At 44.9% G+C, this 17,716-nt stretch overlaps 1 protein-coding gene across 1 annotated transcript in view; it reads left to right on the top strand.

The window, feature by feature from the left end:
• Window positions 1–17,716, top strand: part of LOC135085926 (dynactin subunit 1) — a 58,753-nt gene that overhangs the window by 31,157 nt on the left and 9,880 nt on the right. Inside the window, exons 23-32 of the mRNA XM_063980710.1 lie at window positions 1,110–1,215; window positions 1,769–1,931; window positions 5,285–5,454; window positions 6,568–6,708; window positions 8,171–8,356; window positions 13,123–13,254; window positions 14,381–14,503; window positions 15,032–15,171; window positions 15,743–15,867; window positions 17,319–17,333. Coding sequence (XP_063836780.1) covers window positions 1,110–1,215; window positions 1,769–1,931; window positions 5,285–5,454; window positions 6,568–6,708; window positions 8,171–8,356; window positions 13,123–13,254; window positions 14,381–14,503; window positions 15,032–15,171; window positions 15,743–15,867; window positions 17,319–17,333 — 1,301 coding nt within the window. The remainder of the gene's footprint in view (window positions 1–1,109; window positions 1,216–1,768; window positions 1,932–5,284; window positions 5,455–6,567; window positions 6,709–8,170; window positions 8,357–13,122; window positions 13,255–14,380; window positions 14,504–15,031; window positions 15,172–15,742; window positions 15,868–17,318; window positions 17,334–17,716) is intronic.

The following is a 17,716-nucleotide window of genomic DNA, read 5'->3' as shown; positions in this document are numbered from 1 at the left end:
CGGATTTACTTTTATCTAACGTGTTGTCGTGCATTTATTCTAAAAACAGTCTTATCATTATCATCCTCTTTTAAGGCGATTATCACACTGCACCGCGCTCCGCCGCGGTACGCGAGACGACAGTTTTAATCATTGTATGCAAGTACCTCAGTTTGTATAGAAAACATGCGCGGCACAACACACTCAAAACGCGTCTGCGCGCGGGATTCTTTATATGTAGCCACGTGGACCGCGGCGGAGCGCGGTGCAGTGTGATAATCGTCTAACTACATAATAAATAGTTTCCAATAACTGATGTATCATTCGTTCGTTTCAGCCAAATGACGTCCACTGCTGGACAAAGTCCTTACCCAAAGATTTCCATAACGACCGGTCCTGCGCTGCCCGCATCCAGGCTCTTCCCGTGACCTTGCGAAGAGCGATGCATAATAATATCATTAACGATTTATTGTTTTTGCAATTCACGAAGGCGAGTGAGCTTTACTTATGTGCGTACGTGTACGTACAAGTACAGTCGCGGAATGAAAAGGTTCGTCACCTTAGTGTCGGTTTTCGCTTGCACTAGGTACAGTAAGAGTCAAACCTGCCAACATAACAGTGCAAGAAACAGTGCTGCTAACATTTAAATAAATATGACGTTTGCTTACGAATAAGGTTTTGCTTGTTTATTTTTCTATCCCATCAGTGCAATGCAATGATGACATTGACCAATTGACAATAGTTTTTTTTATTTAATATGGCAGGTTGAACCAACAAGAAGATTTTAGTTTATCAATCATAATAATCTTCTTGACAAGATAAATCGTCAAACAACTTTGATCTGAATAATTTTGAACTTTACTGACGAACAGTTAAAGATTATTTTCTCTAACTCGAGATTATTCTGTAACATAGTTTTAAAACGTAATATGTGCTCGCGATTCGTTGAGGGAATCAATTTGAAAACTGACGAACCTTTTCATTCCGTGACTGTTCATGCACATAACGATAGTGTAATGTCTATCAAAACTTGAAAAACGAACAGTAGCGAGCCAGCACTCATGTAAAGCTCACTCGTCTTCGTGAATTATTGCAAACAATACTTAGTAATATAACAACAATTTTGGCAGGTTCCCAGCTGTGAACGTGTGGGACAGAGAAGCGGTGACAAAGACGCACACAGCTGTGCAGTACAGTTTCCGGTGTCAATTGGAGTATCAGCTGTACATGATACAGGTATACTATGAAAACAAATTCCTGTTATGTGTTAGGGGGTCACTTAAAAATGAGGGATTGATGGTGGAAACGGGCATTAATCTCTACTGCAAAGCACGACCCTCTCTAAAACTGACCGTTTTTAAGTTATTAATTATATTGTTTAGCTGTAAAAAATATCGGTTCTTTTCGAACACTTATATTGAATCCTAGGATCATTGGTTTTAAAACGCGTAGAGGACAATAATGTCAATAATACAAAAAATTTGGCCGTTTGGTGTAGTAGTTTTAAAACGGACTACTATCTCCTCTCGGTCCCGGGTTCGATTCCCGGCCGGGCGGAATTTGAAATGATGAATTTTTATTTCTGTGACTGGTCTGGATGTCACTATGTATATTATGTATGTATTTAAAAAAGTATATCCGTTGAGCTGGCACCCATAACACAAGAATATAAGTTGATTACTTTGGGGGTAGCTGGCGCTGTGTGAAATTGTTAAAGATTTACATACTTTCATTTAAAGAAAGATTCTAGTTTTAAAAGATCTAATTTTACTTCTTCTTCTGTCCCCAGTGCATGGTCTGTATGTGGACCGAAGCCCTAGACTCGTGCACGCCGGAACAGCTGCTGCGAGCGGCCAGCGCGCTACCAGACGCGGCGCAGCAGGAGAAGGCTTTGGACGCCGCCTGCCAGCTGCTCAAATCTAACGAACTTGACGAAAACTGCTCGCTGGACGGTAAGTGGACTGATTAAGACATTAGGTGGACCGACGACCTTATAGAGGTAGCAAGAAGGCGCTGGACGCGGCTTGTCAGCTGCTCAAGTCTAACGAACTTGATGAAAACTGCTCGCTGGACGGTGAGTGGACTGTTCTACGAACAGATGGCGCTGACACATTAGTTGCTATGGCTGACACCGCCGCGCCTACATTCCTGAATCGCGGTGACGAAGTTTTTTACCCTGACAAGTATATATAGGAAGCCCCAGCTGCTCAAGTCTAACGAACTTGATGAAAACTGCTCGCTGGACGGTGAGTGGACTGTTTAAGACACTAGCTGGACCGACGACTTCATGAAGGTGGCAGGAAGGCGCTGGATGCGGCCTTCCAGCTGCTCAAGTCCAACGAACTTGATGAAAACTGCTCGCTGGACGGTGAGTGGACTGTTTAGGACACAAGGTGGACCGACGATCTCATGGAGGTAGCAGGAAGGCGCTGGATGCCGCCTGCCAGCTGCTCAAGTCTAACGAACTTGATGAGAACTGCTCGTTGGACGGTGAGTGGACTGATTAAGACATTAGGTGGACCGACGATCTCATTAAGGTGGCAGGAAGGCGCTGGACGCGGCTTGCCAGCTGCTCAAGTCTAACGAACTTGACGAAAACTGCTCGCTGGACGGTGAGTGCACTGTTTAAGACACTAGGTGGACCGACGACCTCATAGAGGTAGCAGGAAGGCGCTGGATGCGGCCTGCCAGCTGCTCAAGTCTTAATGAACTTGATGAAAACTGCTCGCTGGACGGTGAGTAAGGTGGACCGACGACCTCATGAGGGTAGCAGGAAGGCGCTAGATACATGCCGCTACCAACCGACGTCATTAGAGATGGTTTAGACGAGAACTGCTCGCTAAACGATGAATCATCATCATCATCATCATCATTTCAGGACGTCTACTGCTGAGACCTTTGCAGATTGACCAGGTAGTAACGGCCTCCCAACTAAAAGGGAGGGACCTATTCACTGAAAACCTGACGACGCCATATTGTGTAATTTCTGAGTGTTACACGTGTCAGAGGTGTTAAAATGTCAGATGTGTCAGTGTGTCAGACGTGTCAGAATCTATCACCATGTCAGAAGCCTTGTGGATTGGAAGCAATATCCGTGTTATCCCGCGACGTTTGGCTTTCTTGGTGAAAGGCAATCATCGACCTTGTTTAGGGTCCACCTTAATCCCTTGCTAGCAGTGTTTAAAGTCAGACGCCCCCCCATTTGCGGGTCTTTTGTGACTGTTTTAAGTCTTAGGGACGTTTCCACCGTCCCCAATACAACGTGCTCTGTGGACCGAAGCCCTAGACTCGTGCACGCCGGAACAACTGCTGCGAGCGGCCAGCGCGCTACCAGACGCGGCGCAGCAGGAGAAAGCTTTGGACGCCGCCTGCCAGCTGCTCAAGTCTAACGAACTTGACGAAAACTGCTCGCTGGACGGTGAGTGGACTGTTTAAGACACTAGGTGGACCGACGACCTTATAGAGGTAGCAGGAAGGCACTGGACGCGGCCTGCTAGCGGTGAGTCATCATCATCATCATCATCTTTTCAGCCACAGGACGTCCTTTCTAGATTGGGCAGTTGGTTGTGGCCTGCATCTAGCGCCTTCCTGCTATCGTCCAGAAGGGAACCTGACTCCACTAAAGACCTGACGACGTGACACATGGCGTCGCGACGGTATGTGTCATGTCTGAGTGTCATATGTGTCAGGAGACTTGATAGATGTGGCAGAATTTCAAAAGTGTCAGAACATCAGACGTGAATGTGCCATGCTCGCCATCCATGTGATATTAGCAGTAGTTCGTGTTCCTCTCTCGGCATTTAGTTTCTCACTTCTCATAGAGAAACCAATTATTACGATCTTTAGGCGGAGAGCTTCACCTTAATTCTTTGCTAGTAGCTTATAAGATCACACACTGCCCCGTAGCGGTTCTCTTATGGCGGGTCTCCTACGGTGAGTGGGACTGTTTTAAGTCCTAGGAGCTTTTCTGCACTGCTCCCAATGCAACTTGCTCTGTGGACCGAAGCCCTAGACTCGTGCACGCCGGAACAGCTGCTGCGAGCGGCCAGCGCGCTACCAGACGCGGCGCAGCAGGAGAAAGCTTTGGACGCCGCCTGCCAGCTGCTCAAGTCTAACGAACTTGACGAAAACTGCTCGCTGGACGGTAAGTAAGGTGGACCGACGACCTCATGAAGGTAGCAGGAAGGCGCTAGATGCAGGCCGCTACCAACCGACGTCATTAGAGATGGTTTAGACGAGAACTGCTCGCTAAACGATGAGTCATCATCATCATCATCATCATCATTTCAGGACGTCTACTGCTGAGACCTTTGCAGATTGACCAGGTAGTAACGGCCTTCCAACTAAAAGGGAGCGGCCTATTCACTGAAAACCTGACGACGCCATATTGTGTCATTTCTGAGTGTTACACGTGTCAGAGGTGTTAAAATGTCAGATGTGTCAGAGTGTCAGACGTTTCAGAATCTATCACCATGTCAGAAGCCTTGTGGATTGGAAGCACGTGATATCAGCAGTAGCCTCTAGTATTTATCCGTGTTTTCCCGCGACGTTTGGCTTTCTTGGAGAAAGGAAATCATCGACCTTATTTAGGGTCCACCTTAATCCCTTGCTAGCAGTGTTTAAGGTCAGACGCCCCCCCATTTGCGGGTCTTTTGGTACTGTTTTAAGTCTTAGGGTCGTTTCCACCGTCCCCAATGCAACTTGCTCTGTGGACCGAAGCCCTAGACTCGTGTACGCCGGAACAACTGCTGCGAGCGGCCAGCGCGCTACCAGACGCGGCGCAGCAGGAGAAGGCTTTGGACGCCGCCTGCCAGCTGCTTAAGTCTAACGAACTCGATGAAAATTGCTCTCTGGACGGTGAGTGGACTGTTTAAGACACTAGGTGGACCGACGATCTCATAAAGGTGGCAGGAAGGCGCTGGATGCAGGCTGCTACCAACCGAGCGGTGTGGAAATCATTGGGGGAATCTATCGTCATCATGTCAGTCACAAGGAATCTGAATATAGACTTTTCTAGATTGGGCAGTTGGTAGCGGCCTGCATCTAGCGCCTTCCTGCCTTCCTCCAGAAGGAAGGGGTTAGGGGCATATCCATTAAAAACCTAACGACGCAAAGTGTCATGCTGTGTCAGAATGTCAGACGTGTCAGAATCACTATGTCAATAGCCTCTAGTATTCACCCGTGTTCCTTTCTTGGCATTTGGTATCTCGATGAGAGGTGAGAAGCAAGTACCAACCATGTTTAGACCAGAACTGATGTATTTCTTGTTTGTTAGATTCTTCTTTAACCTACTAATTTTTTCCAGGTGTGGAGCGCTGCTGGGGCTACCTCTCAGCCATGTGGTCAGCGCTCAACCTGTCTCCGCTAGAGGGAGCCGTTGTGTCTCGCGCGGCCGTCGCCCACGCCAGCTCCGCGCTAGACGCGTTAGCTAGGGCGCTGCATGCTGACGCTACTGCGCTTACGCACGTTACTCAGGTAAGCTCTATGTTGTAGGCCTTAAAGACTGAAGTAGCATGTCACAGGAAGAAATACAGTCGACTCTACGGGGTAGGAATTAAGAGCCACACAATGGACAGTAGAAAGAAAAAAAAAACAATTGCCAATCCAGTTTCGCGCGTGCTGCTGCGTCAGCGCATCTCAGATGCAGAAGTAGGCTCTAATGCCTTGATATTAAGGTAGTTTCTCTAGCTATAGGGCGCGGCGGTGTCTCGCGCGGCCGTCGCCCACGCTAGCTCCGCGCTAGACGCGTTAGCTAGGGCGCTGCATGCTGACGCTACTGCGCTTACACATGTTACTCAGGTAGGCTGAATTCGACTCTATTTCCATGGTCCTAAGAGCTAAGTAGTGGTGAGCACGACGACGGACTCAGGTAGGCAGAAGTAGGCTCTACTGTCTAGTTCTTAAGGGCCAAACAATGGACAGTGGAAATCGCGCGTAAAAACAACTGCCAATACAGTTTGATCCAAACAAGTGCTGCGCTTACGCATGTTACGCAGGTAGGCTGAAATAGACTATATCCTAGGTCTTAAGGACTAAGCATGCAGGTAGGCTGAAGTGGACTCTATGGCCTATGTGTTAAGGACTTTTCTCCCCGCTAGAGGGTGCGGCGATGTCTCGCGCGGCCGTCGCCCACGCTAGCTCCGCTCTAGACGCGTTGACTAGGGCGGAGCATGCTGACGCTACTGCGCTTACACATGTCACGCAGGTAGACTCTATGTTCTAGGCCTTAAGGACTGAAGTAGCATGTCACAGGAAGAAATACAGTCGACTCTACGGGGTAGGAATTAAGAGCCACACAATGGACAGTAGAAAGAAAAAAAGCCAGTGCCAATCCAGTTTTGCGCGCGGTGCTGTGTCGGCGCATCTCAGATGCAGAAGTAGGTTCTAATGCCTAGGTAATTAGCCACTTGTCCCCGCTAAAGTGACTCAGATGCAGAAGTAGTCTCTAATATGGCGTTTAGGACCTTGTTCACTACGTAATTAACAAACTAACCAATAAAATAATTTTCTAAAAAAACACAGAACCCAAAATTCTTATTACTCCTCGATTTTTCGTGTAAAATCTCTAATATTTCTTTATCTTTGCAGCAATCCGACCGCCAGTTAGAGCTGGGTCAGCTACACGAAGCCATCAGCACAGCCAGCGCCACGCTGCAGCAGCAGCTGAAGAGCGTCCGCCGCCGCCTGCCTCCTGGTCCCAAGCTGCGCGCCGTACCGTTAGACCCTCAGGTGACGTCACCACTGCTGACACAGACTTACAGGCTCATGCTCATCCAGCGTCCCAAGGTCACCGAGAGACCTGAAGACGCCTACAGACGCTCCAGTGTCTGATCAAGAGCGAGCGCCACTGAGAGTCTGAGACCCTCAGGTCACATCATTGCAGCCACAGGATGACCAATATTCTCTCCTCTCGCTCCCACCGCTGCAACTCCTGTGTAGTCAGGATCTGCAAGTGAAGTAGAACTCTTCCAAGGAACCAGGTGCTTCCTGCAACCTCTAGACCTACTGGTGACGTCACTATCTATAGGCCTCCCTCAACGATCTAGGCGCTTTTCGCTGCAGCGCTGATGACGTCATCAGCATAGGTGACGTCATCGCAGCAGCAACTCAAGAGCGTGCGCCGCCGCCTGCCTCCTGGCCCGAAGCTGCGCGCCGTGCCGCTCGACCCTCAGGTGACGTCACCACTTATAGGCCTAGACACCTGCAGACGCTACTGCAGCGGCTCGATAGTGTCACCATCTATAGGTCTCCCCCAAGCATCCAGATGCATCTGCTGATGAGACCTTCACTAGATCCCTTAAGGCGAAGCCAAGGGGAGCAATACATGAGAGAGTCACTAAACCCCTGGTCACTATCACTGCTGGACATAGGTCCTCCCAAAGGATCCAGGTGCCTCTTGGGGCCGCTAGTGACGCCATCAGCACGGCCAGCGCCACGCTGCAGCAACAGTTGAAGAGCGTGCTCCGCCGCCTGCCTCCTGGCCCGAAGCTGCGCGCCGTGCCGCTAGACCCTCAGGTGACGTCACCACCTATAGGCCTCCCCCAAGGATCCAGGTGCTTCTTGTGGCCGTTGGTGACGTCTCTGTTGCTAGACATAGGTCTAAAGACACTCCAGCAGCAGCTCACTACTTACAGGCATCTCTCAACCCCGGGAGACTTGTAGACCTAGACACAGGTCTACCAAAGCTTCAGCAGTCTTCCATAAGGGTCCTCTTCCCGCTACCTTTTCCAGATCGGTGGGACCTACAAGACAGCTTTTATGGCGGAGCCAACGGGAACAATTTAGTTCGGAATCATTCAGGTCTACAATACCTGAGGGAGTCACAGCCATATGATCACCGTCACTGCTCGACATAGGCCTATAGGATCACCACCACCCTTATACCACGCATTTATTGCCATCCTATGGGTGATTAGCTAGAAACCTACCCCCTTACTAATAAAACTTACGCGCTTGTTGAACAGTGTCTTAAAGTGACGTATAGTAAAACAGTGTTCAACAACTGTGTAACTTTTTATTAGTAAGGGGATTAGTCTAGATTAGCCAGAAACACGCTACAGTGTAGTTTACGGTAGTTGTAATAATAAGTGCTATTTTAATCTGAGTCTTATTTATTTTATTTATTTATTTGGTTCACATATACATTGTTTTTATCTGTCAACCTTATCTAATTGAATCTTCTCTTCTCCAGTTGGTGGAACGCCTCCGCGGCGAATGCGCCAGCACCCTCTGGCGTTGCGTGCGCTGCGTCTGGCTCGCGGCCCGCGCGGCCTGCGCCTGCGCCGCCACCGCCGGCGAGCGCGGCGACCCCGCCCCCTTGCCTCACGCGACGTTGGCTCAGCTGTGGGCTGCTGCTGTTGACAAGCTGTATCAGCAGGTAATACAATGGGATAGAGTGCACTTTGGCGTGGCAACTAGAGGTGAATAGAGTGCACTTAAGCGTGGCAACTAGCGCGTGCGAGCGCGGCGACCCCGCCCCCTTGCCGCATGCGACGTTAGCACAGCTCTGGGCTGCAGCTGTTGACAAGCTATACCAGCAGGTAAGTGGGTGGAATAGAGCTCACTTTGGGGTAACAATTAGCGATGATATAGGGTGCACTTTAGCGTGGTGAGCGCGGCGACCCCGCCCCCTTGCCTCATGCGACATTGGCGCAGCTGTGGGCGGCAGCTGTTGATAAACTGTATCAGCAGGTAAGTCATTGGCATAAGGTGTATTTTAGCTTGTCATTTATCGCATTTCCCGTTGCCATAGAGTGCAATTCAGCGTGACAACTGGCGACGAGCGTGGAGACCCCGCCCCCTTGCCGCATACGACGTTAGCACAGCTGTGGGCGGCTGCTGTTGACAAGCTGTATCAGCAGGTATGTGGGTGGGATAAGGTGCAGAATAGCGTGGCAGCGCGTGGTGAGATAGGGTGCATTTTGGCGTAGCAACAAGCGGCGACATAATGTACTTTAGCGTGCTCGCTCGCAGTGACTTAGAGTGCACTTTAGCGTGACAACTGGCGACGAGCGTGGAGACCCCGCCTCCTTTCCTCATGCGACGTTCGCACAGAAGCTTTACCAGCAGACAAGTGTGTGGAATAAGGTGTATTTTAGCGTGTTCTCTCGTGGTGATATAGAGCACACTTTAGCGTGGCAACTAGCGCCGCTACTCTCTCTGGCGCTGCGTGCGCTGCGTCTGGCTCGCGGCCCGCGCGGCCTGCGCCTGCGCGGCGACCCCGCCCCCTTGCCGCATGCGACATTGGCACAGCTGAGGGCTGCTGCTGTTGACAAGCTGTATCAGCAGGTAAGTGTGTGGAATAAGGTGTATTTCAGCATGGACACTAGGCGCGGCATAAGGTGCACTTTAGCGTAGCAACTAGTGTCGCTATTGCGGGCGAGCGCGGCGACCCCGCCCCCTTGCCACATGCGACACTCGCACAGCTGTGGGCTGTGGACAAGCTGTATCAACAAGTAAGCTGTGGACAAGGTGTAGAGTATAAAATAGCGTGGCAGCTCGTGGTGAGATAGGGTGCATTTTGGCGTAGCAACAAGCGGCGACGTAATGTACTTTAGCGTGTTCGCTCGCAGTGATATAGACATAGCTGGGCACCGTTAATCAAATAGTTAACTTCGTTAATCGTTAAACCGTTAATAAAATAATTAACTTCGTTAAACGTTAAAACGTTACATTTCGCAAGATTTAACGCAAGTTAACGTTAATCGTTAATCCGTTAACACATGATAATAAAACGAAAAAAATAATTGTATGCAAGGTTCAAATAATTTCGAATGCTTATATCGCGCGTGGAATTTATTCCTCTTTTATGTTTGCGCTCTACAAGCTTTCGAAATTATTTGAACCTTGCATAAGTACAATTATTTTTAGGGTTCCGTAGTCCTGACAAGGAACTGACTGTAATTTTGTGGAGATATGCATATTGATCACGCCGACAAAACGGAAAATTAAAATTTTGTAAAAAAAAATTTTTTAGGGTAGCTCCCCTACATGTAAAGTGGGGATGAATTTTTTTTTCATCTTCTACCCCATAGTGTGGGGTATCGTTGGATAGGTCTTTTAAAATGGCTTAGAGGTTTCTAAGACTATGTTTCGATTTAGAGATCCGTTAGCAAAATGTTAAAGTTTAAAGTGAAAATTTTTGTTCGAGTAGGGTCCCCCCCCCCTCTAAAAACTAAACTGTTGGTTTGAAAAATCTGAAAAAATCATGATAATAGTGTTCTTTATGAACTTTCAAGGAAAACTATAGCGGTTAGGATAGATCAATTAGTTTAGGAGTAATAGTCGTTTTACTCAGCAGGTCCCTTGACAGCAACGTCAAGGGACCCGCTGAAAATCAGTGTCGAGGCATTCCCACGGCGTGCCCCGATTAATGCTGAGCGGGCCCCTATTTGACAGCAGGGCACAATGTTTTTCTTTTTGTAATTTGTGTAAATTTTAATGTGATGTCGCCCTTTTTGTCAAATAAAACATTTTATTATTATTATCTTACTTTCTTATTTTTAATTTTTTCTTTTTACAATGTAATTATTATCAAAAAATAAAAATACATTATAAAAACAAAAATCTTAAAAATAGTTAACCCGCTGGCAGCGGAGCAGGGTCCAGGCTACCGGTGGTCATTATTATTATTATTATTACTCATGTATTATAAAATTTCATACCTAATAAAAATTCCTAAAAAGAAAATATTAAAAGTGACTTTAGATGAAGTAATTGCTTGCTCCTGAAATATACATATTGTGGTAACGACGGATAACTACGGAACCCTACACTGACACACACTTGGTAATTTTTTTTATTCGTTTTAGTACAACTGCATTTCAGAATAAAAGCTTGGTTTTAAAAAAATATTTTAATTATTGTAATTTTATTTTACACTTTTTAGTAGTATCTCAATCTTAGAGCCTTGGTTCAATTACAATATAATTTAGCATCAAAGTGCTCGAAAAGTCAAATCCAGCAAACTCAAACTCGATAAGTTTCCACCGTTTCGTTTAGGAATTCCTATGGCCACCTCCTTACTCCATCATCAGGACCCTGGACATCATCTAGTACTAAAGTGCTCGAAAAGACAAATCCAACGAACCCAAATTCGATGCGATGCCGCCGTTTCATTTAGGAGTTCCTTTGGCCACCTCATGACTCCATCATCAGACCAGCTCAATGGTACCATAACATTGCATTGTCATCGTACTTATACAGGGTGGAAACGATAAGTGATCTCACCCGATTATTTCTAAACTATACAAGATATCGAAAAACTGGTTACTGATCCTGAAAGTGCTTCATGAGCTCTTTCAAACGGTGCTAATAATAGGTTTCAGAATAAACTGGAACTATCCGAAAATTCAGTGTTTCCAGCTTCCATACATTTGGTAAAGTTACATAATTTTAAAAACTACACAAGATATCGTAAAACTGGTTACTGATCCTAAAAGTGCTTCACGAGCTCTATCTAACGGTATCAATATCAAGTTACAAAATAAACTGGATCTATCCTAAAATTCAATGTTTCCGTCTTCCATACATTTAGTACTATCACAGTCATGGCACTCATCTCTTGATAATTTTATAGCAAGTAAAGCCTGAAACTTATGTTTTTCACTAATACTTTTAAATAAGATGCAAGTTACGAGTTTATTTAACTGACATTTTAAGTTTATTAATTAACAAAGAATAAATTACACTTCTAATAATGTGTCGTCGGCATACATTTAGTATGGAAGCTGGAAACATTGAATTTTGGGATAGTTCCAGTTTATTCTGTAACCTATTATTGGTACCGTTTGAAAGAGCTTGTGAAACGCTTTCAGGATCAGTAACCAGTTTTTCGATATCTTGTATAGTTTAGAAATAATCGAGTGAGATCACTTATCGTTTCCACCCTGTATAAGTATACCAAATTTCAGCTCAATCGGTTGAGGAAAACTGGTCTTAAATTCAGTTGCAAGAGTGTCCCACACATACTAACAAATGTGTCGTTAGTGATCGGGTGGAAGCCCGAACGTACTTGTCAGAACGCGTTTTTCTAGCGTTTTTCAGCGTGCCTGCTGTATCTTTTTGGTAAATAGTAGGTACTGGATTAACGATTAACGGACTTAGGATAATTTAACGGAAGTTAACGAGTCCGTTAACATTTTTTAAAGTTAACTTAAAAGTTAATCCGTTAATAGAAATGTTAACTTCGTTAATTAACGATTAACGGATTAACGAGTTAATGCCCAGCTATGGATATAGAGCACACTTTAGCGTGGCTACTAGCGCCGCTACTCTCGCCGTTGACAAGCTGTATCAGCAAGTAAGTCGTAGGCATAAGGTGCATTTTTAGTAAGCGCTCGATCGGTGTTATAGAGTGGACTTTAGCGTGGCAACTAGCGCGGGCGAGCGCGGTGACCCCGCCCCCTTGCCGCATGCTACGCTAGCGCAGCTGTGGGCTGCAGCTGTTGACAAGCTATATCAGCAGGTAAGTCGTAGAGATAGAGTGTAGATTGGCGTGACAACTGGCGAAATATAGGGTGCGCTTTAGCGTGGCAACTAGGGCGGGCGAGCGCGGTGACCCCGCCCCCTTGCCTCATGCGACGTTAGCACAGCTCTGGGCCGCAGCTGTTGACAAGCTGTATCAACAGGTAATACAACGGGATAGAGTGCATTTTAGCTTGGTTGTTTGTTGTGATATAGGGTGCACTTTAGCGTGGCGAGCGCGGTGACCCCGCCCCCTTGCCGCATGCGACATTGGCTCAGCTCTGGGCGGCTGCTGTTGACAAGCTGTATCAACAGGTAAGTGGGTGGAATAGAGCTCACTTTGGGGTAACAATTAGCGATGATATAGGGTGCACTTTAGCGTGGTGAGCGCGGCGACCCCGCCCCCTTGCCGCATGCGACATTGGCACAACTCTGGGCCGCAGCTGTTGATAAGCTTTATCAGCAGGTAATAGAGCGCAGTTTGGTTTAGCAATTAGTAATGATATAGGGTGCACTTTAGCGTGGCAACTACCGCTATTGGAATAAGGTTGTGTTGTCAACTTTTTGACCACTTACGGTGTCACGGAACTACTTGTACTTAAACCTCCTTGAACGGTTAATACTATAGCAATACTTATTCTTTATTTCTCTAATTAAAAACTATGTGTTTCTTCCCAGGACGACCACGGCCCAGTGCGTACCATAAAGCACGCGCTGTCATCCGTGTCTGTTGACGTCACCAAGCTGGCCACCTTCGTTCAGGACAAAGAGTACGATATGATGTCGCTCACCAACGCCGCTATTGAGAAGGTAAGGTTGAGAGATGATTAGAATCGGTCCAGCCGTTTTTGAGTTAAAATGGTGTTACTATACAATGTATACCTACACAATGACATAATGCTCATCCAAAACTAGAGCTCGTTTTCAGTCAACTGAAATTAATAAAATGTTATATCAGTTGAGTTGACCAAATAGTGGCGTTTCGTTTCAGCCAAATGACGTCCACTGCTGGACAAAGGCCTCCCCCAAGGTTTTCCACAATGAACGGTCCTGCGCTGCCCGCATCCAGGCTCTTCCCGCGACCTTTACCAGATCGTCGGTCCACCTAGTAGGAGGCCTGCCCACGCTACGTCTTCCAGCCCGTGGTCGCCACTCGAGAACTTTCCTGCCCCAACGGCCATCGTCTCTACGAGCTATGTGCCCCGCCCACTGCCACTTGATTTTAGCAATTCTGCGAGCTATGTCGGTTACTTTGGTTCTCCTGCGGATCTCCTCATTTCTGATTCGATCACGCAGGGAAACTCCGAGCATAGCCCGCTCCATCGCCCTTTGGGTGACCTTGAGCGTAATAACCAATAGCGGTCGACCAATAGTGGCGTTATCAGTTTGCATTTCTATACAAAACCTATGGGACAGTTGAATTTTAAAGTATTTCAGTTACTAGTGTTTTTGAGCTCATAAAAGTATTTCATAGTAACTGAAATACTTGTTAAGTTAATTGGCCTTACTTTAATCATAAAAATCACCTAACGTAACATTTAGTAAGTTTTCCAAAAAATTGTAAAATAAAATAAAATAAAAATAAAATAGTGTTTTTGATACAACTTTGGATTGATTTTTTTATTATTTCCGCTGTCATATTATTATAGTATGAAATTATCGGCAGTGCGTCTGTTGCGCTGCTAAAGCCGCCTAAATGTGAAAGCACTCTTTGGCTGACTTGCACCTAACTTTGCACTTAACTTTGACCGTAACTAGAACCAGTGTTTTTTGTATTGAGTTTGACAGATTTTGGACGTTTGTCAAAGTTAAAGTAAGGTGGTACAACCCAGCTTTATTGTTGTTGTGTTGAAATAACAAAGAAATCAAATCCTTTGGTACTTGGTCCAGAAAAGTAATGAACCGTTGTTCTAAATAATCAAACCTCGTGTTACAGCCGATCCCGCCAGTGGTTCTGCGAGCGCAGCTGGTCAAGAAACAGCTGGACGAGACCAAGACGCTGACAATCAAGCTGGAGAACAAGGAAGCTGATATCAAGGAGCTGAGGAAGGCTCTCAAGGTATGTCATCATCATCATTTCAGCCACAGAACGTTCACTGTTGAACATAGTCCTATGTTTTCTATCCCTCAATGATTTCTATAATGACCGGTTGGTAGAGGCCTGCATCCAGCGCCCTCCTGCCCACTCTACGTTTTCCGTGGTCGCCACTCGAGAACTTTTCTGCCCCATCGGCCATTAGGAAATAGGATAACCATTTTAGACATTAGACAGGTTTCTGTATTAACCCTAATAAGCCAGAGGAAAAAATTTTCTTTCTTTTGGACATAAAGTTTCAAAATTTGGTATATTCGGGTAAAACGACGGGTTTCTAGACGCGAGTACGCGTACTAAAATGAGGATGCACCTGGGTAAGCGAGATATGCTTTAAATCTTCAACCATAGAGGACTTGCTATCTTAATTCGAACTGCCGACACCAAAAAATCATTTTTTAATGACATATTTAACGTTACTGTCATTTAAATATGTGAGAAATGGTAATATTTATACAATATCACGCTTTAAAAATATTCTCCTCCCCATCCCAGGCTAAGCAGGAAGAGCTATCCGAGATGCAGATCCGGCGGGAACTAGGCGAGCGGAAGCTAACAGCTGCCGCGCGTGACGCGGAACTCCGTGCGGAACAGTTGCAGCGCAGACTGGAAGACGCTCAGAACCAGCTTAAGAGGTGGGTGTACGCTTGTCTTACTTAGAATGATGTGAGCTACACTTGTCTGACTAACCCTTGTCTGAGTTATTCTTGTCTGACTTACGCGTGTCCAAGTTGCCAGACTTACGCTTGTCCCAGTTATTCTTGTCTGGCTTACGATTGTCCGATTTACGCTTGTCCGAGTTATACTTGTTTGACTTACGCTTGTCCGAGTTGCCAGACTTACGCTTGTCCGAGTTATTCTTGTCTGGCTTACGATTGTCCGATTTACGCTTGTCCGAGTTATACTTGTTTAACTTACGCTTGTTCGAGTTATACTTCTATGACTAACCCTTTATATTTCTCTGACTTATACGCCTTAAAATATTCTGACCTCTACCCTTAATTTACGCTAGACGGGTTACGCTTCTCTGACTTACGCTATCCAACTTGCGGTTCCCTGGCTTAGGCCTTGTTGACTTTCAATATAATGTTTACACAGTCATGCCTAACACTTCGTAAGTTTAAGTTTAAATAATATACACGTCTATCTCATGTACCCTAAATCCTATACTCCAAATTTTTTATTTATATTATATTTATTTCACAGGAAAGAGAAAGAGTTCGAAGAAACAATGGACCATCTGCAACAAGACATAGACTCTTTGGAGAGCGAACGTGGCGCCCTCCGCGACAAACTGAAACTCTACGCCAAGAGGGGCGGCTCGCATCACGGTACGTGCTTTATTGTCTTTGTAATAAGTGCTATATTGCTATAAATTTGTGTATTTTAATGTGTGATCGACTAAGGCCCAGAACAGACGGTGAAACGCAACTGCAACGAAACTGCAACTTTGTGATGCTTCTGATGAATGAAACTGAAACTGAAAGTTTCAAACTGGTCGCGTCATGTGTGGTCTCTCAACGGACGCTATGGCAGAAACTTATATGAAAGAAGAAAGAAAGAAAATACATTTATTTGGCACACTAGAACAACAAATTACAGAATATTAATACGATAAAAAATTTAATTTAAAAATTATGCCAAATAGGCTTCCACTCAGCATAATGCCGCAGTGCGTAGCACCACGACGCTGGTTTTCAGTGGTCGCCTGATTGTAGTGGTGGAGAGGCGCAGGTAAACATTAAAAAAAGAAAAACAAGACGCAACTGAGCAACGGTGACACATACACATTTTGGCATAAGTTTAACGTAAGGCAAAAACAATAAACATGACAATGATAATGAGAATAACAAGGCACAAGATCAGATACCAACAGTAGACACGTGCAACTCAAAAGTAACTAGCAGTTGCAGTTTCGTTGCAGTTGCGTTTCACCGTCTGTTCTGGGCCCAAGTCACAACAACGCAATGATCTTCAAGCTAAAAGTTACTTTAAGTAATAGGGATGTTTCCTGGGTAAAAAGCAAGAGTGAATTACGCCTGTTTTCACCATCAGTCCCTTATTTTTAAGTGACCCCTATGAAAACAAAATTCTTGTTATGTGTTACCATAGGGGTCACTTAAAAATTAGGGATTGATGGTGAAAACGGGCAATAGTCCGTGGATTACCTTATCAAAAAATACTCGACACATATTTTTCACTTTTTGAAACTAATGTAAATTGCCCGTGACGTCAAGGCGTGCTTAAAAGTGTAGCACTTTATGACGTCACGCGGAACTTCAACGCATCATACCTTCGTAATTTCTTCTTTGATTGACAAATAAAAATATACGTGTCCAATATTTCTTGATAATGTTATTTACTGACTAACCCCCTTACTAATAAAAAGTTACACAGTTGTTGAACACTGTTTTAAAATGTCATTTCCATACTAAACGTCACTTTAAAACACTGTTCAACAAGCGTGAAAGTTTTATTAGTTAGGAGGTAAAATATTTTTTAGGAAACTAGCCTATTGTACTAGGTGATAAATAAAAACCAGAATGCGCTGTGATGGCGTAAGAATTATCAGTATTTTTTAAGATTATTAAAATTAGTTAAAAAAAAATACCGACTTTTTACACAAAGATAAGGTTTAATGATATTTAGTATGGGAAATGTAGTAAAGTAAATTATTAATTGATTCAACGCCACCTAATTTGGCGAATTTAATGCCAAAGGCATTCTAAGCCAGTGAGAGTTATAGTTATTTTAGAAAATATAAAATATTTTTATTTTATAGATTTGGCGCTATTGAGTAAGTTTAGCGTGTGGTTTTAAAATAACACGTTTTTTGTGTGAACTTTTTTAATATGGTCATAAGTCTTTCACATTCATATTTTAAAATATAGAAACACTAATGACACATGACAATAAACACAATACAGACAATAACAGGCACTTTCGTGTAAAAAAGTCGCTAACTGAGATTTTTAAGATATTTGTACTTATAAAAAGACTTATGGCCAACTTACGCCGTCATAACAATACTCAATCACAACTGACATATTTTTTATAGCTTAATGGACTGTCATAATCTGTATAGAAACATAACAGTGTGAAATATACAATGTATACAACACAATTAATTCGCCAGTTTGCCATAATACTGACATAAACCTCGTATACATTTTTCAAGTG

This window comes from Ostrinia nubilalis, chromosome 30 (genome assembly GCF_963855985.1).
Source record: "Ostrinia nubilalis chromosome 30, ilOstNubi1.1, whole genome shotgun sequence".
Lineage (NCBI taxonomy): Eukaryota > Metazoa > Arthropoda > Insecta > Lepidoptera > Crambidae > Ostrinia > Ostrinia nubilalis.
This window is presented reverse-complemented; position numbering and strand designations above follow the sequence as displayed.